A 20355-nucleotide genomic window follows, 5' to 3' on the forward strand; every position below is an offset into this window, starting at 1 on the left:
CTCAACCGTGAAGGCCACTACAAATTCAAAGTTCTCCTCAAAATAGACCTTGATGCATTTGATCTGTCAGCAGATGCATGCAAAGATTTGCGGTCCACTTTGAGGGTTCTGCTGACCACGCTGTGTTGTGCTTGGCTTTGATTTTCTGTCAGCTTTCCAGTGGAGTTACAGCAGCATCTGGCAGCCATGGAAGACCCTCAAGTGCAGGCCAGAGTGCGTAACCAGAGCATCTTCAACACTCTATAAGATACTCATCTTTCATCTTTTTCTTTTACACTACTCATTTAGTATTGCACTATTTGCTTTTTTCAAATTAAATTTACGGCGACATCATGAGAAACATTTGCGTTGATGCGTGGTGTTCTTTGGAGAAACAGCAGCAGGCAACGGTGAAGCTGTTTCCTTTTCTTCTGCAAGACAATAAGCAGAACGTCACATAATAAGTACTCAGCATTTCCAAACGGACGTAATAAGATGCTTCAATACCTTTACAACTTTTGGGTACCCGACCTAAAGAATCATGTCGTTGTCTTTCCAGGTTTTTAATGTTCTCCAGCGCTGCCTGGAGGGCCTCCTCAGCTTTCAAAGCTCGCTGCTCACTTGTCTGGATCATCACCTTCGAGTCACTATCAAACATAAAGTGAAGTCAAATGTGCTTGAGGTGTACTAAAAATGGAGGAATAAAGTACTCAAGGCTTTGGGATAAGTAGAAGGAACAAAGTTGCACATAAAAATCATGACCATAAAATTGTAATATTCACAAAATATTGGTTATGTGACTCCAAAAAAGTTAACTGTAATTCTTGTTGCAGTCGTTCAACTGAGGTCAAATCACTAAAAGCTTTTTGAGCTTCATCAGGTCGTCCGTCTGACAAGGACAAATGAGAGAGCAAAGTATAAATATTTTCTTTAACACTTCTAATGACTGTGTTTGGCAGGGAAACGTTTCTTTTTACTGCAAATGCAATGCAGAAAAAAAGGTAAACAAGTACTCAGCATGGCTGACTCAGGCTGGACTTGTATTGTATTCACGAGGGTCTATGCTGGCTCTGTGCTGTTGAAAAATCCATTAAGTGATTGTCTCTCTCCCAACTTTGTCTGAACTGTTTCCATCCAAGCATCATCTTTGTATTTTCATGAACCGTTACTACCCTCTAGTGGACAGAAGCGAAAGCGCATCGATTTAGATGACAGCGCCAAGGAGTACTTAAAACTTGAGAAACTATTTAATATTTGCACAGGTTTGCCTTGATCCAGTTTTTTTTCTTAGTATTGTGCTTGTATTAAAATAAATTACAAATAAATGTGCAACTGACCCACTAAGGTTACTATCAGACATTTTATTACTATAATTTATGAAGAAAAGAGTCATTATTATATTTAGAAAAAGTAATCAGCATATTCTAATAATTATAGTTATAGTCACAGAATTTAACCACCAATGAAAATGAGTTTTTCTTTTAAGATCCACAGATGGTCATGTAACTGACCTTATTATTGTTTCTTCTTAAAATCCACCTCTTTAGAATTGTTCATTGTGTGTGATTTTAATTTATGATTTCAAGTTGCTTGACCGTATTTGTAAAGCATCTGAGTATATTGTAAAAGCGTTGTATAAATTATTATTATTATTGTGCTATTGTCCTTAATGCTTAGAAGAATTGCTTCCAGCTCCTCCTCCCTGGATACGGTTGGCCATCAGGCTCTTTATTTCACATGTGATGGAGGCTCCTGATGGTGCTCCAACAGGCAGCAGAAGTGTGTGTTGAAGTGCTTCTGGAGTTGACAACACATGAGACCCTGCAAGCAGATCAGTGAAATCCCCCTCGTAACAACATTTTGTGCTGAAGAAAAGCAGGATGGTTCCTCGTCACGATTATGGATGTGATTCGTTTTTCCAGATTTAAATCACTCGCCTGGACAATTCTTATCTCCTCACTGTTTGTGACCTATGGTAAGTGACTTCTCCATCATCTGATTGCATAACTATTTGTTGTTTGCTGCATAAGTAGTTTTCATTATTTTCCTAGAAAACTAAACTTCCACGCAACATCTTACCTTTTTTTATTTCGTTTGCTTGAAAATTTCCATCCATCTATCCATTTTCTGTAGACACGCTATGCATCTTGACGACAGCAACCCCCCAAAGTTGTTATCACCACTGAAACACACGGACAAGCAGATGAGTCAGTGTACAAGAGATGTTCCGCATGTGCTATTTGAGGCTCTCTAGATACGACCAAACAAAGACCCAAGAGCCAATTTACATTTGAAAAGTCCACACGCTGTGGGAGTGGGGTGGCCATGACCGGTTGCTTGGATGTGTCTCAGAATCTAAAAAAAAAATTACTGGATGTTTTCATGTTAGCCTTTTGGGTTCCAGTGACTCCTTTCCACACTGTTTAATTTATTAGGAGTCACTCTGTTTATCCTCAGACACCGTAAGTGGATTATTCAGAGACTATAAACAATTGTGAATTAAATACAATTTGAAAGAGCACCTTATGAACATTCAATAATTGAGCCATGAAGTGACTGTTATGGTCATAATGTAAACGTGATATTCCTAAACTTGAAGTAATTATGGGGAAAAAAGAAATCCTATCACAACAAAAACAAATTTACACAACGGGGAAAAAAAAGAATTATATATTTTTTTTTCTCCCAAAAATACTTTTGCATATTCCTCCTGCTCATAACAACCTAACATAGGTCTGCTCTTGGAGATGATTGCAAGTTGCCTGTGAGTCTGACTGCCCTTCAGCAATCATGGTGCACAAGAGCCTCTCATGGGTTTTGCACTCAGTCTGATTGGACACTCCAAGTAGGATTACCGTGGCTATGTGCATACATTTGTGCATTACAATGTTGCAATTTTAGCATGGTTGTCACGCTTCATATCCGTGCAATAAGCACTTCGCTGTGTTCAAGATTATAGTGAAGTGTTTATCATCTCGCCATGCGCCACTTGCACAACTGATTGCTCTTTAGTCCCTGTATGGCATTGAATAAAGATTAATAACCAATATCTATTTTTTTTTAGGCTCAAAATGAGTCATTAAAAAGAAACATGATGATGAACTTTGTGTGTTGTTCCACAACCTTCTGACTTACTGTATCACATTTTGAATATAAAACTGCTCATTATCATGTGTGTATAGGTGCGTCTCCTTCAGGGCATCCACCAGGTGTGAATCTGTGCTCACCAAATCCTTGCCAAAACCAAGCCTTGTGTCAAATCCGCGAGGAGGGCTACGCCTGCTTCTGCGTGCCGGGCTTCCAGGGTTCTCACTGTCAGATCGATGTCAACGAATGCGTCTCCCAGCCCTGCACAAACGGAGGCACCTGTGTTGACAGAGTGGGCCGATACTCCTGCCTTTGTGCCGCTGGCTTTACTGGTGAGGGAACAGAAACAAGCAGTGTTGTTGGACAGGATGTCACATTGTGGTTTTGGAGTTGAGGAATAATTCATCCTGGTGTCTGCATTACAAAAAGCTGGCATTTCAACAGGGGTGTGTAGACTTTTTATAACAGTCAGGAAGTGACACTACGAGGCTTAAAAGCATATATGATGACAGTCCACATAAAAGCGAGCGCCTGTCATTTTGCACTGGGCCATCTGTGTTGCTTTCATTGTCTCAGGGCCCACTTGTGAGGTCGCCATTGATGAGTGTCACTTACAGCCGTGTCTCAATGGCGGCAGTTGCCACGACAACACGGGTGGCTTGCTTTGCACCTGCCCGCCCGGTTTCCAAGGCCACCGTTGTGAAATCGACATTGATGAATGCCAAGACAAGCCGTGCCAAAACGGGGCTCCCTGTATAGATGGACACAATGGGTGAGGAATTGACATTGCCCATAAAAATATAACATTTTTTTTTTTTTACAAATTTAATTTAATGCGTTCAATGTGACTTTGTCCCAGATATAGCTGTGACTGCTCACAAACAGCCTTCAGTGGTGGACATTGTGAGAGCCCGAAACAACAATGCAACTCTCACCCGTGTTTCAACAGTGCCACCTGTATGGAAAGTCAGGGTCATTACACCTGTCAATGCTTGCCAGGTAATGTGAGAGTTTACAAAAATAAAAATAAAAAATCAACCACCCTACTATGCAAAGCAAAACTGAGAATTTTGTTTACTGTAATGCTTTGCTTGATTTCAGGCTTTAAGGGGACACTCTGTGAAATAGACATCAATGAGTGCGGCAGTAACCCGTGTTTGAACGGAGGCCGCTGCATCGAGAGGTCGTGGCGGGTTCTTTTCGGTATCGAGCCGCTGCTACCCCAACGCTACGACCCTCAGCACGCTGCGGGCTACATTTGCAGCTGCCCTCCGGGAACGACAGGTACCATATTCTGAGGAGTTGACACATACTGAAAATAAGAGCTGTGTGGTAATAATACTGTACAATAAAAATATTAAATAAATAAATAAATAAATAAATAAATAAATAAATAAATAAAGTGTGCATCGGCTAAGGCTTGAGATAAACATTGGGTTATATAATGCTTTTTTTTCCCCGTGCTTTAGGAAGCTAGAACAAAGCAACAGAAATCTTACTAATAATATAAAATACATCACATTTGTGTACTCTCTGTGAGACTGTGTACCTGCAGTAGTTTGCTAAATACCTACAGGATATTGTTAGTGTGCCTTGAATGTTTTTGGGTTACAAAAGCAGATTATTTTTACTCGACCTTACACAAGACTTGATTTTGCAATGATCAGGCTAAGTTAGTCTGTGAGCCGCCCTGGCTAGTGTTATTGTCGCACTGACTCAGTAAGTTGGCCAAATAGCATTAGTGTAATCCCCAGGCTCTTACTTTGCTGCTCTCCGCATATTCAACCCTGCACGACGAGGAGCAGAGCTCCATTGCGACGGACGTCAAATTAATATGGTGCACTTAGACAAGTTTGGGGCATCTCTGGGGAAAAGAGTGACGTCATAATGCCGATACACACAGGATGGATTTGGGCCATTCTCTTGCTTGGAACAGGTAACAGGAAGAAGTGGGTGACGTGTATTGTAGTATCGGTCTCCCTATTTTCTACTCTCCATAATAAGTGCTAGCAGGGAAACTGAAAAATAACAATATTTTGAATAGTAAGTCTGTAAACACATTTGAAGTGAAACAATGTTAAGAGGATAATGCGGAACACTGGAGAGTTAAGTATCCTCGTGGACTAGTTAAGTGGCTATATTGTGAACAGGTTGAAATACCAGTGGTGTTGTTTTCTTTCGTTTTATAATGTTCAGACCACTAGAATCAATTTCAGTGGATTCTATTTATAGCTAAAATTAGAGCGTGATTAAACAAAAGGTAAATATCCAGTGCTGTATACTGTCAACTGTAATTTGGAGCTTTCTATTTTATTTAGATGACATGAGATGAGGCTCAAAATAACATTTTAAAAGCTGTTTGTTTGTTTTAAGATGGGATGAATTCAAAACAATACCCTGGCCTTGAATCCTTGTTGTGGGGAAAATAGTTTTAATTACACTGGAGTGATCCCTGTTAAACTGCAGTGATGTCATTCCTTCCACAGGTTCCCTCTGCCAGGAGCTAATAAACCACTGTGATGCCAACCCGTGCCAAAATGGCGGGAGGTGTGAGAGCCACGATGGGGGCTACACGTGTCACTGCAACAAACAACGTAGCAAAGGCTATCTTTACGGAGGTGCAAACTGCCACGTGAGGCTGGTGGGCTGTGACGGCCATGAATGCCAGAACCAAGGCTCCTGCAATCCTTTCCTTCTGGACGGAACCCACGGCTACACGTGTTCCTGCTCAGCTGGACACAGCGGTCCGCTCTGCAAGACCCCTACCACCTTCTCGTTTGAACGTAGCGGCTACCTTCTGCTCCAGAGCCCCTTTGTGGACGCTGAGATCTCTTGCAATATCACCCTCAGCTTCAAGACTGCTTTGCCCAGGGCTGTATTGTTCCAGAGGAGCATCAGGGGTCTTCTGCTATGCCTGGAGCTGCAAGAGGGCCAGCTTCACCTCACGCTTCGAAGGCAAACAGCCGCCAAGCTCCAAGTACTGAGTCGAATTGGAGCTTTGGAGCTGTCGCACGCGGTCGCCGATGGAGAGTGGCATAGTGTCGAGGCAGTGCTCACAAACCGGGTGCTCAGTTTGAGACTCTTGAGTGATGCGGCGACATGCGAGAAGCAGCTATGCTACAAGGTGGCGCCGGTCCAGAATAACATGGATGGCTCAGCGTCGCTCCCTCAGAACACCTTCATCGGAGGGGTGCGAAAGGATCCGAGCGAGGACTCCTCGATTGCGCCATTTATCGGTTGCATGCGGGATGTCTTGGTGGACTGGCAATTGATCGTCCCCGAGGAGTGGCTGAGCGACTCTGCGGTCAACGTGTCGCCTGGCTGCAGCCACCGAGACCGCTGCGAGGACGCGCCTTGCCAAAACAACGGACTGTGTGTCAACCTATGGCAGAGCTACCGGTGCCAGTGTCCAAGGCCTTACATGGGCCAAGACTGCGAAGAGGGTATGCCAATAAATAAACGAAGAAATAAATAAATGTGAATTTAAATTTGCCTTTTTTCCCCTTACCTTCAGAACATGTGAGCACTCGCTTTGGGAGCGAGGACTCGCTCAGCTACGCCGTCTTCAACGTCACGGATGACCTGGGTGAAGGCTTCTCAATCTCTCTCTTCCTCCGCACGCGGAAGCCCGGCGGCCTCCTGCTGGCAGTGGGCAACGGCAGCACGCGCTACCTGCACGTGTGGCTGGAGGACGGCGTGGTCACGGCTCAGCTCGGTGACATCAAGAGCCTGAGGGGAGAGAGCGCGCTCAACGACGGACAAGTTCACTTTGTGAATGTGGAGGTGGCCGGGGGACAAATGACGCTGCACGTGGAGGCTCACAAAGAAGCTGAAGCCGAGGTCAGGACTTACGGCATTCAAGCAGGAGATAGCGTCTACGTCGGAGGTCTGCTGGAGAGAGATGCTGCTGCCGTTTGGGGGGGACATTTTAAAGGATGCATCCAAGACCTGCAGATAAATGACAGGAGATTGCAGTTTTTTGCTTTGGACACTTTGGTGACAACATTCCCTTTGCAACTCATGGAGAATGTGACCGCTGGTTGCTCCGGTGACAACACCTGCAGTGTAAGTGTGTCCCTTTATTAATTCTAAAAAACTTGAATGATGACCCCACCTTTGTCCTTTTCTCCTCTTCAGAGGAACCCTTGTCTCAACGGGGGAATGTGTTACACCACGTGGGACGATTTCACTTGCGCTTGCCCACCCAGCACAGCAGGGCGGCACTGTGAAGACGTCAGATGGTGCCAATTGTCTCCGTGTCCTGCGGATGCTGAGTGCAAGATCGTCCACCAAGGATATGAATGTAAGTAAAGACATCAGTTCCATGCTAAGGACAAAATTATCAGCATCCACGTGCCACATTAGAATCCAAAATGTTATAAATAGCTCTTGTGGTCAGGAGAACTGAATTAAATTTCAATAATAATAATAATAATACTTATTATTAATAATGATAATACATTTGTATTTTTTAAAAATATTATTATTAATAATTATAATGATAATAATAAACTATATTATTATAATATTGTTAAATGAATCCTGACAGTGTTAATCAAATGATATCATTATTGTCCTACCTCCATACAGACCTACTTGATTATACAATTTGTACATCCTTAAATAAATAACTGTCCAATCATGTAACACGCTTAGCGACCTCAATCCAACCACAAAGTGCTCCATCAACTACTTAAGCAGGATTTGCTTGAACCCATATTATATTATTACAAAGCGAGTAGAAGAAGTTATCCAACTAATGATCAACGTCTTCTCGGTTTTAAATGTTGTTTTTAAAGGTGTGTTTGAAGCTCATGTGTCATTTTCATGCCTTTCTAGGTCACGCCAATGCAACTTTCCTGAATGACACCACTGTGCTGGTCTACAGAGGAAATGGGCACATATTGCGCAACCTAACCAACCTCTCTTTCAACCTGCGCACTCGGAAACGTAGCGCAGCCATCCTCCACGCGGAGAAGGATTCTGCCTTTGTCACGCTCTCTGTCCAAGACGGCTTCCTCTTCATGGAGCTTCAGAGCTCCACCGGAGACGCAGAGGAAGACAAGTCCACAGTTAGCCTCAACAGCGTGAGATCTGTCAGCGATGGCGAGTGGCACGCTGTCCACTTGTTCATGACGGCACCGTGGACTAATATATCTCAGTGGACTTTGGTGCTGGATGATGAAGTAGATGAAGCCATCACTTCCAAGGGTCAAGGGGGCAACCTGGACTTCCTCAGGGAAGGAGTAGACATTGTCCTGGGAGGTTTGACCACTGACGTTGGATGGTCCCTAGCAGGGTGCCTGGGCACGGTGGAGATAGGCGGGATCGCTCTGTCTTACTTCAGCTCTTCTCAGGTCAACCTTCCACAACAACAGAAGGAGAAATTCATCCAGACGTCCCTCAATCGTCCGCTGGTCGCTTGCAGCGGGGCGTCGGTGTGCACGCCCGATCCGTGCTTGAACGGAGGAGAGTGCCGAGACTTCTTCAACTACTACAACTGCAGCTGCGCCGAGGGCTGGGCAGGACGGCACTGCGGCTTCTCGGCCGACCCCTGCGCTTCCGGACCTTGTATCCACGGCAACTGCAGCATCACCGGACTGACCTACGAATGCTCTTGTGAACTGGGATACGACGGAATGCACTGTGAGGAGGAAGTTGACATCTGTGAAAAGCATCTGTGTGCAAATGGAGGAACCTGCTTGCATGGACCTGACAGATACGCCTGTCTGTGCCCTGACAACTACACCGGACCGCTTTGCAAGTAAGTCCATGATAGACAGTGTGTGGTCCAACTTGTTCTGGACTGTTCATTCTTAGTCAGAGTCACAATGGAATGAAGATTCCAACTTTCTGGGTTAGCGGCTTATTTACATTTTTAATGTTGACCTCCGCTAAGGCCGACTATTGCTAATTTTGGATTAGTTCATCCATTCCTTCATCTGTCATTTTTCTATAAGCAACCAAAAAACTTAAACTGAGCAATCAAGTTGCCAAACAAACAGATTTCTGAATGCATCAGTCCAAAACAATGCTTTTAAAGCTTTTTTGTTACAGCCCGTTTTTGAATTTTCCTTAAATTGTGTCCCGTGACATTTTACCACACTTGATGTGATCCAAAAGACGGCTTTGGAAGGAGAAACATTTCCTCCTTTTGTCACTACCTGAAGACTTTTAAGAGCACGGTTAGTTAGCAAACACAAATAAATGATGCTAAATCGCTGAGACGAGGGACGGAAGACAGACAAGATGCTACGTTTGCTACCGTTCCTCGGTGGCTGCCTACGCCTGCAGCAAGCTTCATCTGAAGATGAATTTCTATTCTAGTGTCAGGCAGAAAAGGCCTCTCGGTCTGCCGCCGTGTCTCAGTGCTACAGCGGCACTTTCTCTCCCTCTTATCTCTTGTTTGCCTCGGAGAACAGGCGAGGGAACGCCGCCGAGCATTTATCCCATAAACACGCAGCTCCTTGCATTTTTTTTCCCGTGCTCTAGAACCTTTGCGAGGAAGCCGCACGTCTCCCTTCACTGGGAACATGGGCGCTGTAAAGTTTTCATCAAAATGACTTTGTTTTGTTTGTGTGGCTTTCTACCTCCCCCCCCATCCCTTCCTTGTCTTCCTCTCTAGTGAACGGGTTGAAGAAATTCCTTGGTACATTGTTGTCAGAAATGTGTAAGTATTTTTTCTGTTTGTTTCCTCCTTTGTTTCCCAAATGTCACGCACGGCATCTCTCGCTCTGGCAAAATGGCAAGCAAAGCTAATATTAACAATGCCTCCATCAGTGTTGGTTTAAAAACACATACGAGAGAGAATGAGTGACAGCTGCTGTTTGGCCCAAAGTTTGCCAAAACAAGGCTGGGGGGGGGGAAATGTATTTTGTTATTTAGGGATGAATTCCATATTATCAAAACTATTCTGACTGGTTTTATGGTCGTTCCTCGAGGTAGATCATCGGATTACGGCGGTCGGGTTGTAAGCTTCTTTTGCCTCAAAACTGAATCAAACAATACAAGTAGTCTCACATGACTGTTTTTGTCTGGCTCCAGTAGCAGATTTGAGTTTTTGTTTGCAATCTGCATCTAGGCGGCCCAACCTTCCTGTATCGGTTTGTGGAGATGACTTGAAGAACTACACTTGCTTCAACGGCGGAAACTGCACCGAGCGGGAGTTGTCATGTGACTGCCCGCCTGGCTTTGCTGGACACCGGTATGATGAATTAATTTTTGTGAAATGTGTTTTTAAAAAATGATCTTGCACTTACCATTGGTTTCTTGTTGATCAGTTGCGCCATCCTTGAATGGTATTCTTTTTTATGCAAGAGAGGCCTAGGGAAAAAAAATTGTGTATTAGTATAATTTTACAAGCAATGAACAATTTTATAAAAAACAAAAAGTCCCCATCCCAAAACAATATGACCTCCATCACAGGTGTGAGCAGGAGATAGACGAATGCAAGTCCAACCCGTGTCTGAACGGAGGCTACTGCCGCAACCTGATCAACAAGTTCCTGTGCGTGTGCGACATGAGCTACGCCGGCGACATATGCCAGACGGACGTAAGCGACATTTACTTTTACGTGGCTGTGCTGCTTTGGCAGAACCTCTTTCAGCTCCTCTCCTACCTCGTGCTCAGGCTGGACGATGAGCCCGAGGTGGAGTGGGGGGACAACAACTGAGGGGGCACAAGGTGTCATTTGTGCCTTCATACCAAGCACCTTATTTAACATCAATAAATCAATATGTATGAGTCAATAAGTACTAATGGCAGTTCCTAGAAATGAATGTAAATGAATATCATGAAAATGTGTTAATTGCACGTTAGTCGAAAACAGGTAGTTGTTTAAAAACATGATGTTGCGTAACACTGTTTTAAAATGATTTCATTGGTTAAAGCAAAATCGTTATTCAAATCCAAAACCCCACAAAAGATTCTAAAAAAAAATCTGTTAGCTCACATACATAGTTAAACCAAATGTTATTCATATCCATGCTAAATAGCAGGTTCTCTACTTGCTATAAATCGAACAGAAGAAAGGGATCCCAAAATGCCACGATCCAAACCAAACACAACCTCGTTGGAGGTACGAATGTATTGTTGGAATGTTTCTCCATTTAGGATATCCTGTCAGTCTTTTGTATCGGAATTTCGGGGAGCTCCGAGCAGCGTAGGTGTAAAAAAGGCATGTTTTACTTCTAAAGGCACTGACAAGTGCGAGGAGACAACATGTCGTCTTACTTTGTTGTTGTGAATTCGCATCAGTGGATGATTGACTGACAGCTGCACAATGTGTTGTTTTGCTCTTCTTCTTCTTCTTTTTTTTTTTTTGTCTGCAAACGTTTCTCTCTGAGGTATTTTAAACCCAAATTCTCTGCAGCTCAGTAACCGGCACATATTCACCGGGTCATGGTGGTCAACCCTTCATAACCACATTGATCACCTTTCTCCCATCATGTTTATGTTTATTTTTAATAACACTACTACCATGCCATGTGTGTGTTTTCTTTTGTCATCTCTTCCGTCAGAAGCTGTCCTAACATCTGTTTTTGGTCTAATAATAAAAAAATAATCTTCCTTATTAGTCTTGTCTGTCCTCTTTTAATCATTCTTTTTTTCCTTTCCCACCTTACAATTAATAAGTCATCTTTTTTTTTTTAAATAAATATATGTTTAGTACTAGTAGTAGCAACATTAACACAAAGTGGTACCTTGAGATATGAATGACCAGATTTTTTATCTTTTTGAGATATGAGCTGTCATTCAATCCTTTTTTTTTGCAAAACAAAAATTTGAGATATGAGTACGGTATAATGAGAGTAAACTCAACTCAGCCAAAGCAACATCTGGCACTGAAGTGCAGCTTCAGCAGGGAGCTGCTGGCTTTCACAGAAGTTTGGTCTGCTTGGCGGAAAAAGATGAGGGCACCGTATCTGACGTGCACACACACACACACACACACACAAAGACAAGTTGATAGTGCTGACAGCAGAGAGGCATTGCCGCTGCCTCTGCTCGGAGGCTTCAGGGTGGCCTCGCCACGTACCTCAGAGACTGGTTAGTTAGACATCTCGGTGGTGTGTGTGGCAGTGGGAGACTGATGGCGGGTCCTGCTGTTGCGGCGGCTTGCCTGCTTCACACTCTCTGTGACAGCAAAGTGTGCCGCAGTGACAGGTAAGCACTTTCCCAGAGAGCCTGTATGGAGAGGAGAGGAGAGGAGAGAAAAGTGACATAGCTGCAGGAGATAACGGTTGTGTTTCCTAATTGTGTTTCTAAGGTCATTGTGGAATAGAAGGCACATGACCTCTTTTTGGGAGGTTTGCTGGAGGTCAAAAAGGATTTTGAGAAACAAAAACTCACCGTCTTTGTCAAGCTTGCTAAATTTGGCTTTCCTGGAATGCAGAATAGATATGGCTTGACTGCAAAGATGCTAACTCACATCTTACCTCTAGTTGACCTCAGAAGGCGTGACCTCTGACCTACTACTGGCCATCAGCCTGGTGTCCGTCATCCTGCTGCTGGTCGTGATGCTGACTTCGGTCGGACTGGTGGTGGCGCTGAACCGCCGAGCCACCCACGGCACCTACAGCCCCAGTCGGCAGGAGAAGGACGGATCTCGTGTGGAGATGTGGAGCGTCACCCAGACTCCACCCATGGAGAGGCTCATCTGAGCAGCGGAAGATTGGCGAGATCCATCTTACTCGGATGTGCTGCACCTGCCGGACTGGGAAGTCTTTATCCACCATAGATTTCATTTCACAATGGCAAATCGATATTTTGTGCCCAATATGTTGTACCCATTGATTATGTGCTGCTGTCACACTTGTGTCAAAGTGAATGTAAATATAAAATCTGCTGGTATGTTAATTTATTTTATAGCGGTCTAATTTTTGTTGATTTGTTTGTCCTTAAATAGAAAAAAACTCATCGTAAAGAAACATCTGTGACTTGACCAAAAGCATGTTACATGAAAGCGTATTTATTTCCATTTCACAGTGCATACAAGATGTGCAGTTGTACCAGGTTTGTCATGGAAAAAAAAAAAAAACCTCCTCAGAATGACCTCTGCTCTTTTTCTCCACAACGAGAACATGCAAGTGCGCACGGAATCAAAAACGTACCGGAAAACGTCATTGTTACGAGAAGTGATTCATGTCTATACTGCTACCACACACATGTTGCATTTGAGATGTATGCAAAATGATGTTAAAGTACATTATGAAATGTTTCTGTCTGCATTCATTAATGCTACATTAGCACGCTGGCAGAAATAGCGGCAAGCACCAAAGAGGTTGCTCTCTTGCCACATTTTTGGAAACGTCAAGTCCTCCACACTACTGTCGTGGTCGTCATTGTACAGCATTAGTGTAAACAGTCACCATCATTTTTCGTCTTACTCACAGCAGTAGTTATGCTTATTAATTTTTTTCTCCATGGTTTATTTACAGCAGTCAATAAATGTAAAAAATAGCTTCTCCTACAAGGCAGATGATGTTAAATATTATAATGCAAGGCAAAAGCAACATATTTGCGTCATTCTTTTTTTTTTTTTTGATTGACTTGCTAAATATTTCGATAAATATCAGTAATTATGAATGAACCACAATCTGTCAAGCGAATAAGAACCGAGTCGGAACATGCAGGCAGAAATGAGAGTGAGGATTTAGGGCAGTATATTTTATATTATCGTTTCTTTTTTTAATTTTAAAAAATAATATCTAAAACATTCAAATTGGGTGTTATTTACAACATATAACACCAATTATATATTATTTCTGTAAAATATACTCAAGAAAAAAATACATGTCTAGTCAGCTGAAAATATTTTTTTTGTTTTGAAATGAAGACCTCTGAGAAAGCTTTTTAAATGCATTTTTGTAGTTTTTGTTGACAAAAAAAACTAAGCGAATTAGCTAAAAATAATCGGAAACTAATAGAATAAGAAAATGAAAAAGATGTCTATCTAGCAAAAGTAAAAAAACTAAATCAAATAAAACGCCAGGAGGTTCCTCCTGTCAGAAAAATATCACCTGAGTTCATTTCAGGTCATTTGGTTCAAACTACTTTCACTCACGAAACAATCAAAGGACCATATGATGATTTCCACATTGCATACTCCGTGTGTGCTTTAATACTGTACCAGGTATTATTATTATTATTATTATTATTATAAGGCACACCACACACAAATGCACACGCTCGACATGTGGCTTATTCCCATTCGAAACTAACTTGATTGTTCATTTTTTTTCAAGTAGTCAAAAGTATGACCTTTTCAGTTTTTTTGGAAATGCTTGCATAGTCACTATGTGTTTGAACGTGTGTCAGTGGGTAGGGCCGCCGCCGCTGTGAGCTTGACTCAGGATTTCGACTTTTTACGAGGTCTGCTCGTTTCGATGCCCGCCAGCCACTTTACGAGCAAAGCGTTAACGGGGCAGCGGCGGCAATCTGAGAAACGGCCGCTGTTAAAGTGCCAGGCTGACTGGCGTCTGGTTGAAATCACATGAACGGGAATAGCATCATACCAAGCGCAAGGGAGGGGGGGCGGGGGGGTCAGACTCTCCACGTTCCATGGATGTGGTATGGTCTGAGCTGCAGTACAATCAAACACGCTATCATCAGTGTGCGACTGGAAGCTAAGGAAAGCTGTCGGAGCCGTCGTGTACTAGTATGCTCTTTGTCACGTCCACTAGTAGCCGCCTGCACCTTAATAATAGCACCAGTACTGCCCACGAGTAGTCCTGCCACACTACTAACATGTCGTTGTTTTGCTAGTATGCCAAAGTTGCTCAACTAGTGAGCATACATGTTATACAGTAGTGAAAGGCAGTGGTAAAGAAAAGGAAGGACTAGCGCAACTTAGTTGGTCTACTAGTGCGCTCAACTAGTGAGGCAAAAGTCTGCATGAGTTAACAACTGTGTGCCACTAGTACTTCGGTGGTATTAGTAGCATGCAGATGTCCACGAGTGCAAAGTTTTACTGCACGAGTTGTTTTTTTTGTAGTTGCCCTACTTGTGTGCAAAAGGCAGTGGCTGCTGGGAAAAAATTGTCGTTCTACTAAATTGTCTTTGGCATACTAGTAGGACAGTTACATGTTACTAGTGAGGCAAAACTATGAGCTATGATTGGTATTATAAAAGTCTACTAATATTCCACACTTGTTCTACTCGAGGACAGAAATGTCATACAGTAGTGGAACAAAACTAGTGCGTCCAAGTCGTTCTACTAGTGCACTGAATTCTCCAACCAGCTAAAACAGTGAGTTTACTAGTACACGGGCACTGAATAAATGCTCTAGCAACTAACGGGATAGGACATGGAAACAACACAAAATGGAAGACACCACGATAAGTAGAGTGCAAGCGACATGAAAAAGGTTCTAAAAATAAAAAGTTATTCTTCACATGGACGTCCCTTGTGAGTGTCTCCATGCGCAGTTGATTATCTGGAATGCAACTTTGACGAGCAGCTTAAAGCACATCATCCAGGATACACACAGTCGGTATTCCGCCCGTCTACACAAAGACGCTTAAAGTACCGTTCACGTCTGCCAGATGTCACGCACGAGTGAGTACCTACGAGGCTCTCCGGAGATGAACACATCACATGTCCGCTTAAGGCATGGTGACAAGAAAGGGTGCTTACCAAGGTTCATGAGGACCGCTGATTTTCATTTTGAAATACTTGTGGATGGGTTGGGGGGGGCTCGATTTGTTCATCTGAAATGTGACGACCTTTGACATGACGATGGGACGGGACATTGTCCGTCCCGTTTGGAGACATCTTTTCTGGAATGTGAAAAATGCAACATAAGCGCTACTCTCAAAGTTGGCATTCCTGGTGTCATCATTTTTTTTTCTTTCTTGTTACTCAAAACAAAAATGTGCAATTTGCAGGAGATTATACAGACAAAAGTCTTGGGACACGCCTCCTAATCGTTAAATGGATCGATCAGCGATTGGACTACCGAGACCACGTCGCTGTCATTGTGTCCCAATACTTTTGTCCATTGACAGGTGCATCTCAATTCGAACATGGTAGAACATTTTGAATCGTGTAATTCAAAACGTGGAATAGATATTAGACAGATTAAAATTTTGGTGAGTTACAACCATTAATATAAATGACATCTTCCACGATGTTTTATCTTCTTGAGATGCACCTGTAGCGTATTGCCAATATGTTTTGACTTCTTGCATCAGTTGTAGAAATCAGTCCCTGGATAAGATCTTGTTATTGTCTAGCAGTTTCTCCTGTTTTTTCACCTCCAGGTCCCGTCCTCACATTTCTTGCTAATTCTTCCCGCCGTTGACACGGAGCCACTCTGGCTTGTCCGCTCAAAAAGTTACGAGTGCTCCGCGGCTTTGCCGTGGTTGCTATTGTTGCAGTGAACCTGCGAGAGCTGCAGGCCGCTGTGGAGGACCGGCCCGACGCAGCACATGGACTCGATCTCCTCCAGGAGGCCTCGATCCTCCGTGGACTCCCCCGGGCGTTTTGCGTGAACCGGACCCGGCGGTTCCTCCGTGTTGTCCTTCTCCCAGGGGACCAGCACAGAATTTCTGGCCCTGCTCTCCTTGCTTTCCTGCCTCTTCAAAGACTTCTCCTTATAGTGCTTCACTGTCTCCTTGGAGAGCACTTTCCTCCTCAAGATGCCGGTGGAGCCCGTCGGGTTCTGAGCTAGAGTGGGCTCGGTGCTGTTTTGAGGCTCGGAAACGGCCCGAGTGCGGGCCGCCGGCAGCGGGGAATAGCTGGGAAGCGAAGCCGTGTGAGACAAAGTCGGCGATGGCTTGGTGGCTGGAATTGGGCGAGATGCTGACGGCGAGAAGCGGTCTCGCGCTTGTCTCCCCGGAGGTAGAGGGCGTGGACCGGGTTGCTCTTGTGTGGCAGGCACAGGAGGCACGGGGGGTTTCTTCAGGCTGCTCTTGGTGGGCTGTCTGCGTGGGGACGGGGGGAGGTGCTTCCCGTGGACCGCGCTATCATCCTGACCCATGTTCCAGCCCCCCTGCTCCCCATCGCAAGCCCTCTCCTCTGACGGCTGACAGTCGCCCGAGGCGTTTACCTTACTCTAAAAATTAACAGACAAAGAGGAATTACGGAAAAAATATGCTAACAACACAATCACAAGGTTTTGTTTGGGTGTGTGGGAAAAAAAAAAAAACGATGTGTCTCATACCGGGGCTTGGTAGTCCATGTCCTCCATGGACCTGAAGAAGTCCAGGCTCTTGGCTGCACTGAGCTTGCCTTGCTCCATGGTGGAGGTGTTCAGAGAGTCCAGGATCTCCTCCAGCAGGTTCATCTTGCCTGATTGGGAGGAGTCCATGTCCAGTTCCAAGGAGTACGAGTCATCGCTGTCCTCCTCCGTGTATGACGGGACATCGCCGCTGTCCTCTGATGAGATCCTACGTTGGAATAAGTGAACATATTTCAGGGTTTTATTTTCTATGAATCATTTGATTATTTTTAGCTTAGTTAGATTAGATACAAAACAATGATTTGATTATAGAAATGAGGCAAACATTGGCCATTTGAAATGTATTGTCATATTACCTCGTTTTACCAATAATGTCCACTTGGAGGCAGTACCATCATGACTTAAAAAAAAAACAACTTGCCTGGAGCATCTTTTTTCCCTTTTAACATTTTGTTCTTTTAAATATATTCTAGCAACAATATGGATCGTGGCTTTGTAATGCTCAGAACTTACTTGCTCGCATTGTCCAGCTCGTCATCATCAAGCCCGTAGCCAAGCTCTCGAGGGCCCATGCTCATGGGAGACTTGTTGAAGTTTTGCTGTGAATGGGGAAGAGAAAAATGCAAACGCAAAATGAAAAGAAAAAGTAAATAGAAGACGATTAGAGGAAGCTATCTGGCTCGGCCTCCAGGGACAACGCTTGTTTTATTGGACCAGAACCAAAAGAATTGAGACTCTATTAGTCAAAGTGGGGTCTGGGGGGGGGGGGGGGGGATGAGTGTTTTTAAGTGTTTTATCAAATCGAGCATTAAGTCGGTGGTTCTGAGAGCGGGCCCGTGTAAGTGCATTAACGATCGGCGTGGTAACAAGTCGGCACATGGTATTTGTCAGCGCTATGTGCTGAAAGATCAGTATGTGGTGTCGTTTAGTGACACAGCGGGTTTAATAAGCCACCTGTGTAACATGTTTCATGTGCGGGTTCAAGAAGAGACAGCAGCTTTACGCGGCAACACGGGACGCTCCCCATCTGCCGCGGGCCACTTATTAACATGGCCTCCACCACCATGCACGCACATGTTCCTCCATCACCGGTGCGTGCGAGCGCTCACCTTCTAATTGACATTGCCCTCACATTTGTTTCGACTGTGGACAACACACCTAAATGAGGGGTCATTGTATTTAACCTCCTATGGAAAATTGAGCATTAATGTAATTATATTTTTATATTATATTTTTCTAAAATGATATTCTATTATTTTTATTATAATATATATTTTATTATGAGCTTTTTTTAACATGTTCCTGTGTTCAAGTGCGGTAATGATGTTCAAATTATGTTATACAAAAGACTTTTTGGAAATAAAACCTCTGCCTCCTTCTTGATGAACACCTATGCCTACTAAGCTTCTGTATTTTAATTTGAATCAGGACGGTGTCACTTTTCTTGGGGAGGTACTTACTGTAAACGGTACTAGTTGATTGCTCGATGCTAACTAGGAGAATGTTATGATGAGACTAATAGGACAAGTAGGACAGTCTGTTGTGAAGAAATGTCTTACAAGAGAGGGGGAAGAAAAAAAAAAGTTACAAGCTAGCTACAGTCGCTCATCTGGCACGCTGAATTGTCTCAGTACATGGACTTTAAATGGGCTATCAAGAACATCAAACAAACGCTCCAACAGTTTTCCATATTTTGTCAACCACACAATCAAAAGCCAGAACAGGAATAAACACCCTCAGAGAGGAGCACGGGGGGGTGCTTTCGAGTCTCACAAACCCGAGACGCAGCGATAAAAGATAAACACGGCGTGCAAAATCATGCCCCGATGGATGACGGTGAAAAAATGGAACCAAAAAAAAAAAATGAATCCAAGGACGGCCACGGAGCCCTGGACCGAGCCGGTCTTCATTAGCGGACACGGTGCCAGCCAGATGGGCGGAACGTAACGATCGGCCGGCGTGGCCTCATTTGGGATACGCGCACGTCCAGTTAAGATGTGTGCAGTAGTCACTTAAGCCTCTCAAGTCTTGGACCTTAAGCGGGAACACATGTGGTGCCAGCGCTGATTGGCCAACTTCCGTGCTAGCTTGGAGCTATAATGAAAGAGATTTGAGAGAGAGGGGGCTCCGGCCCAGGATCCCTAAACAGCATTTAATGGATTCCTGTGTCGGGGCAGTAAATCTGGGGCCAGGCTGGCGCGGCCAAGCAGAGCGAGCGCCCATGCACCTGCGTGTACGTCGTATTCCCGCTCGGTGCGTAGGAGGCTGCAAAGCGGGGCCTCTTCGTGCAGCGAGGTGTTTATTAAAGCAAGGCCCAGCCAAACACAAGCGCACACAGGTCATCCCCGTTACGGCTTTGGTCCCGTCCGTCCGAAAAGTTCCTCCCCTGGGGAGCCGTAAACGGACGGTGGCCTCCCTCGCACGACAACTTTTGCTTTTGCTACTTTTCTGCAAAGAGTTCCTCAACAGCAGTTATTTGCCTGACTGGTGAACTCTGCGCACTAATGTAAAGAACAAAAAAAGCCTGTTTAAGAGCCCAGGCACCCGCAGTCAAATATCGTCGTCAAGCCTGGGGGCCTGACAGCGCCGAGGAGAACTTGACAAAGAAGAACAACAGATTATCATACCGCTGCTCCATTAGCTCCTCGCTGTGGGCTAATAAGAAGCTGAAAGGTGCAAATGAAAAAGTCATCCGGCTCACATTTTCTCTCTTTCTGTCACTCCGCCGTCACTTTCGTCTCGGAAGCGCCGCCAGTCAGCGAGGGCACGAACGTGAAATCATTTTAGCAAAATGACCTCAAGCCTGCATTTCGAGAGGGAGTCGATTCTCCTCCATCAAGGAGCATGTTTATTATCTCAGCTTTTGTTCCCCCCCCCCCCCCCCCCCCCCCCTCTCTCTCTGACGGGAACATTTATGTCTTTCGTTATCATTTTTTTATCTTTTTAGCGCTTTGATCCGAGCTCCAGTGTGCTTGGCGGAAGAGCAAAAGGATTGGGAATACCTTCAGTAGCACATTTGGACATAAAAGCCAACACGCTCGCCGCCGCCGCCGCCTTCACAGGCCGGCCTGCGAGTAAAAAAACCAAAAACGCTCTGACCTCATCC

General features: G+C 44.3%; 2 protein-coding genes across 13 annotated transcripts in view; one reads left to right on the forward strand and one right to left on the reverse strand.

Moving 5' to 3' along the window:
- Positions 1-486: 486 nt before the first annotated feature.
- Positions 487-20355, reverse strand: part of dennd1b (DENN/MADD domain containing 1B) — a 79719-nt gene continuing 59850 nt past the window's right edge. For 3 of the 11 annotated variants that reach the window (XM_088395302.1, XM_088395312.1, XM_088395313.1), the window contains 14 exons: positions 17763-17848; positions 17232-17457; positions 15704-17123; positions 12362-12724; positions 12104-12252; positions 11888-11990; positions 10326-10389; positions 7181-7336; positions 6919-7014; positions 6575-6795; positions 3682-3817; positions 3207-3395; positions 2059-2161; positions 487-1800 (listed from right to left, as the gene is read on the reverse strand). In XM_088395302.1, coding sequence (XP_088251428.1) covers positions 16404-17123; positions 17232-17457; positions 17763-17848 — 1032 coding nt within the window. In that variant the 3' untranslated portion in view covers positions 487-1800; positions 2059-2161; positions 3207-3395; ... (7 more) ...; positions 12362-12724; positions 15704-16403. Of the gene's footprint in view, positions 1801-2058; positions 2162-3206; positions 3396-3681; positions 3818-6574; positions 6796-6918; positions 7015-7180; positions 7337-10325; positions 10390-11887; positions 11991-12103; positions 12253-12361; positions 12725-13020; positions 17124-17231; positions 17458-17762; positions 17849-20355 lie in introns of those variants that run through there. The other 8 variants (XM_088395310.1, XM_088395307.1, XM_088395304.1 and 5 more) reach the window with 8 other exon arrangements.
- On the forward strand, positions 1760-13559 carry crb1 (crumbs cell polarity complex component 1). Of its 2 annotated transcripts, XM_088395298.1 has the most exons (13): positions 1760-1954; positions 3162-3398; positions 3643-3838; positions 3926-4065; positions 4168-4350; positions 5553-6509; positions 6581-7131; positions 7204-7369; positions 7906-8830; positions 9692-9736; positions 10148-10270; positions 10492-10618; positions 12510-13559. In XM_088395298.1, the coding sequence occupies exons 1-13, from the start codon at positions 1879-1881 to the stop codon at positions 12726-12728; spliced, it is 3945 nt and encodes a 1314-aa protein (XP_088251424.1). In that variant the 5' UTR covers positions 1760-1878; the 3' UTR covers positions 12729-13559. The 2 variants fall into 2 exon arrangements, with proteins under 2 accessions (XP_088251424.1, XP_088251423.1); XM_088395297.1 differs by lacking the exons at positions 1760-1954; positions 3162-3398; positions 3643-3838; positions 3926-4065; positions 4168-4350 and adding an exon at positions 4837-5002 and having other exon boundaries at positions 12510-13551.

This window comes from Syngnathus floridae, chromosome 13 (genome assembly GCF_059516105.1).
Source record: "Syngnathus floridae isolate MCC-2025c chromosome 13, RoL_Sflo_1.0, whole genome shotgun sequence".
Classification (NCBI taxonomy): domain Eukaryota; kingdom Metazoa; phylum Chordata; class Actinopteri; order Syngnathiformes; family Syngnathidae; genus Syngnathus; species Syngnathus floridae.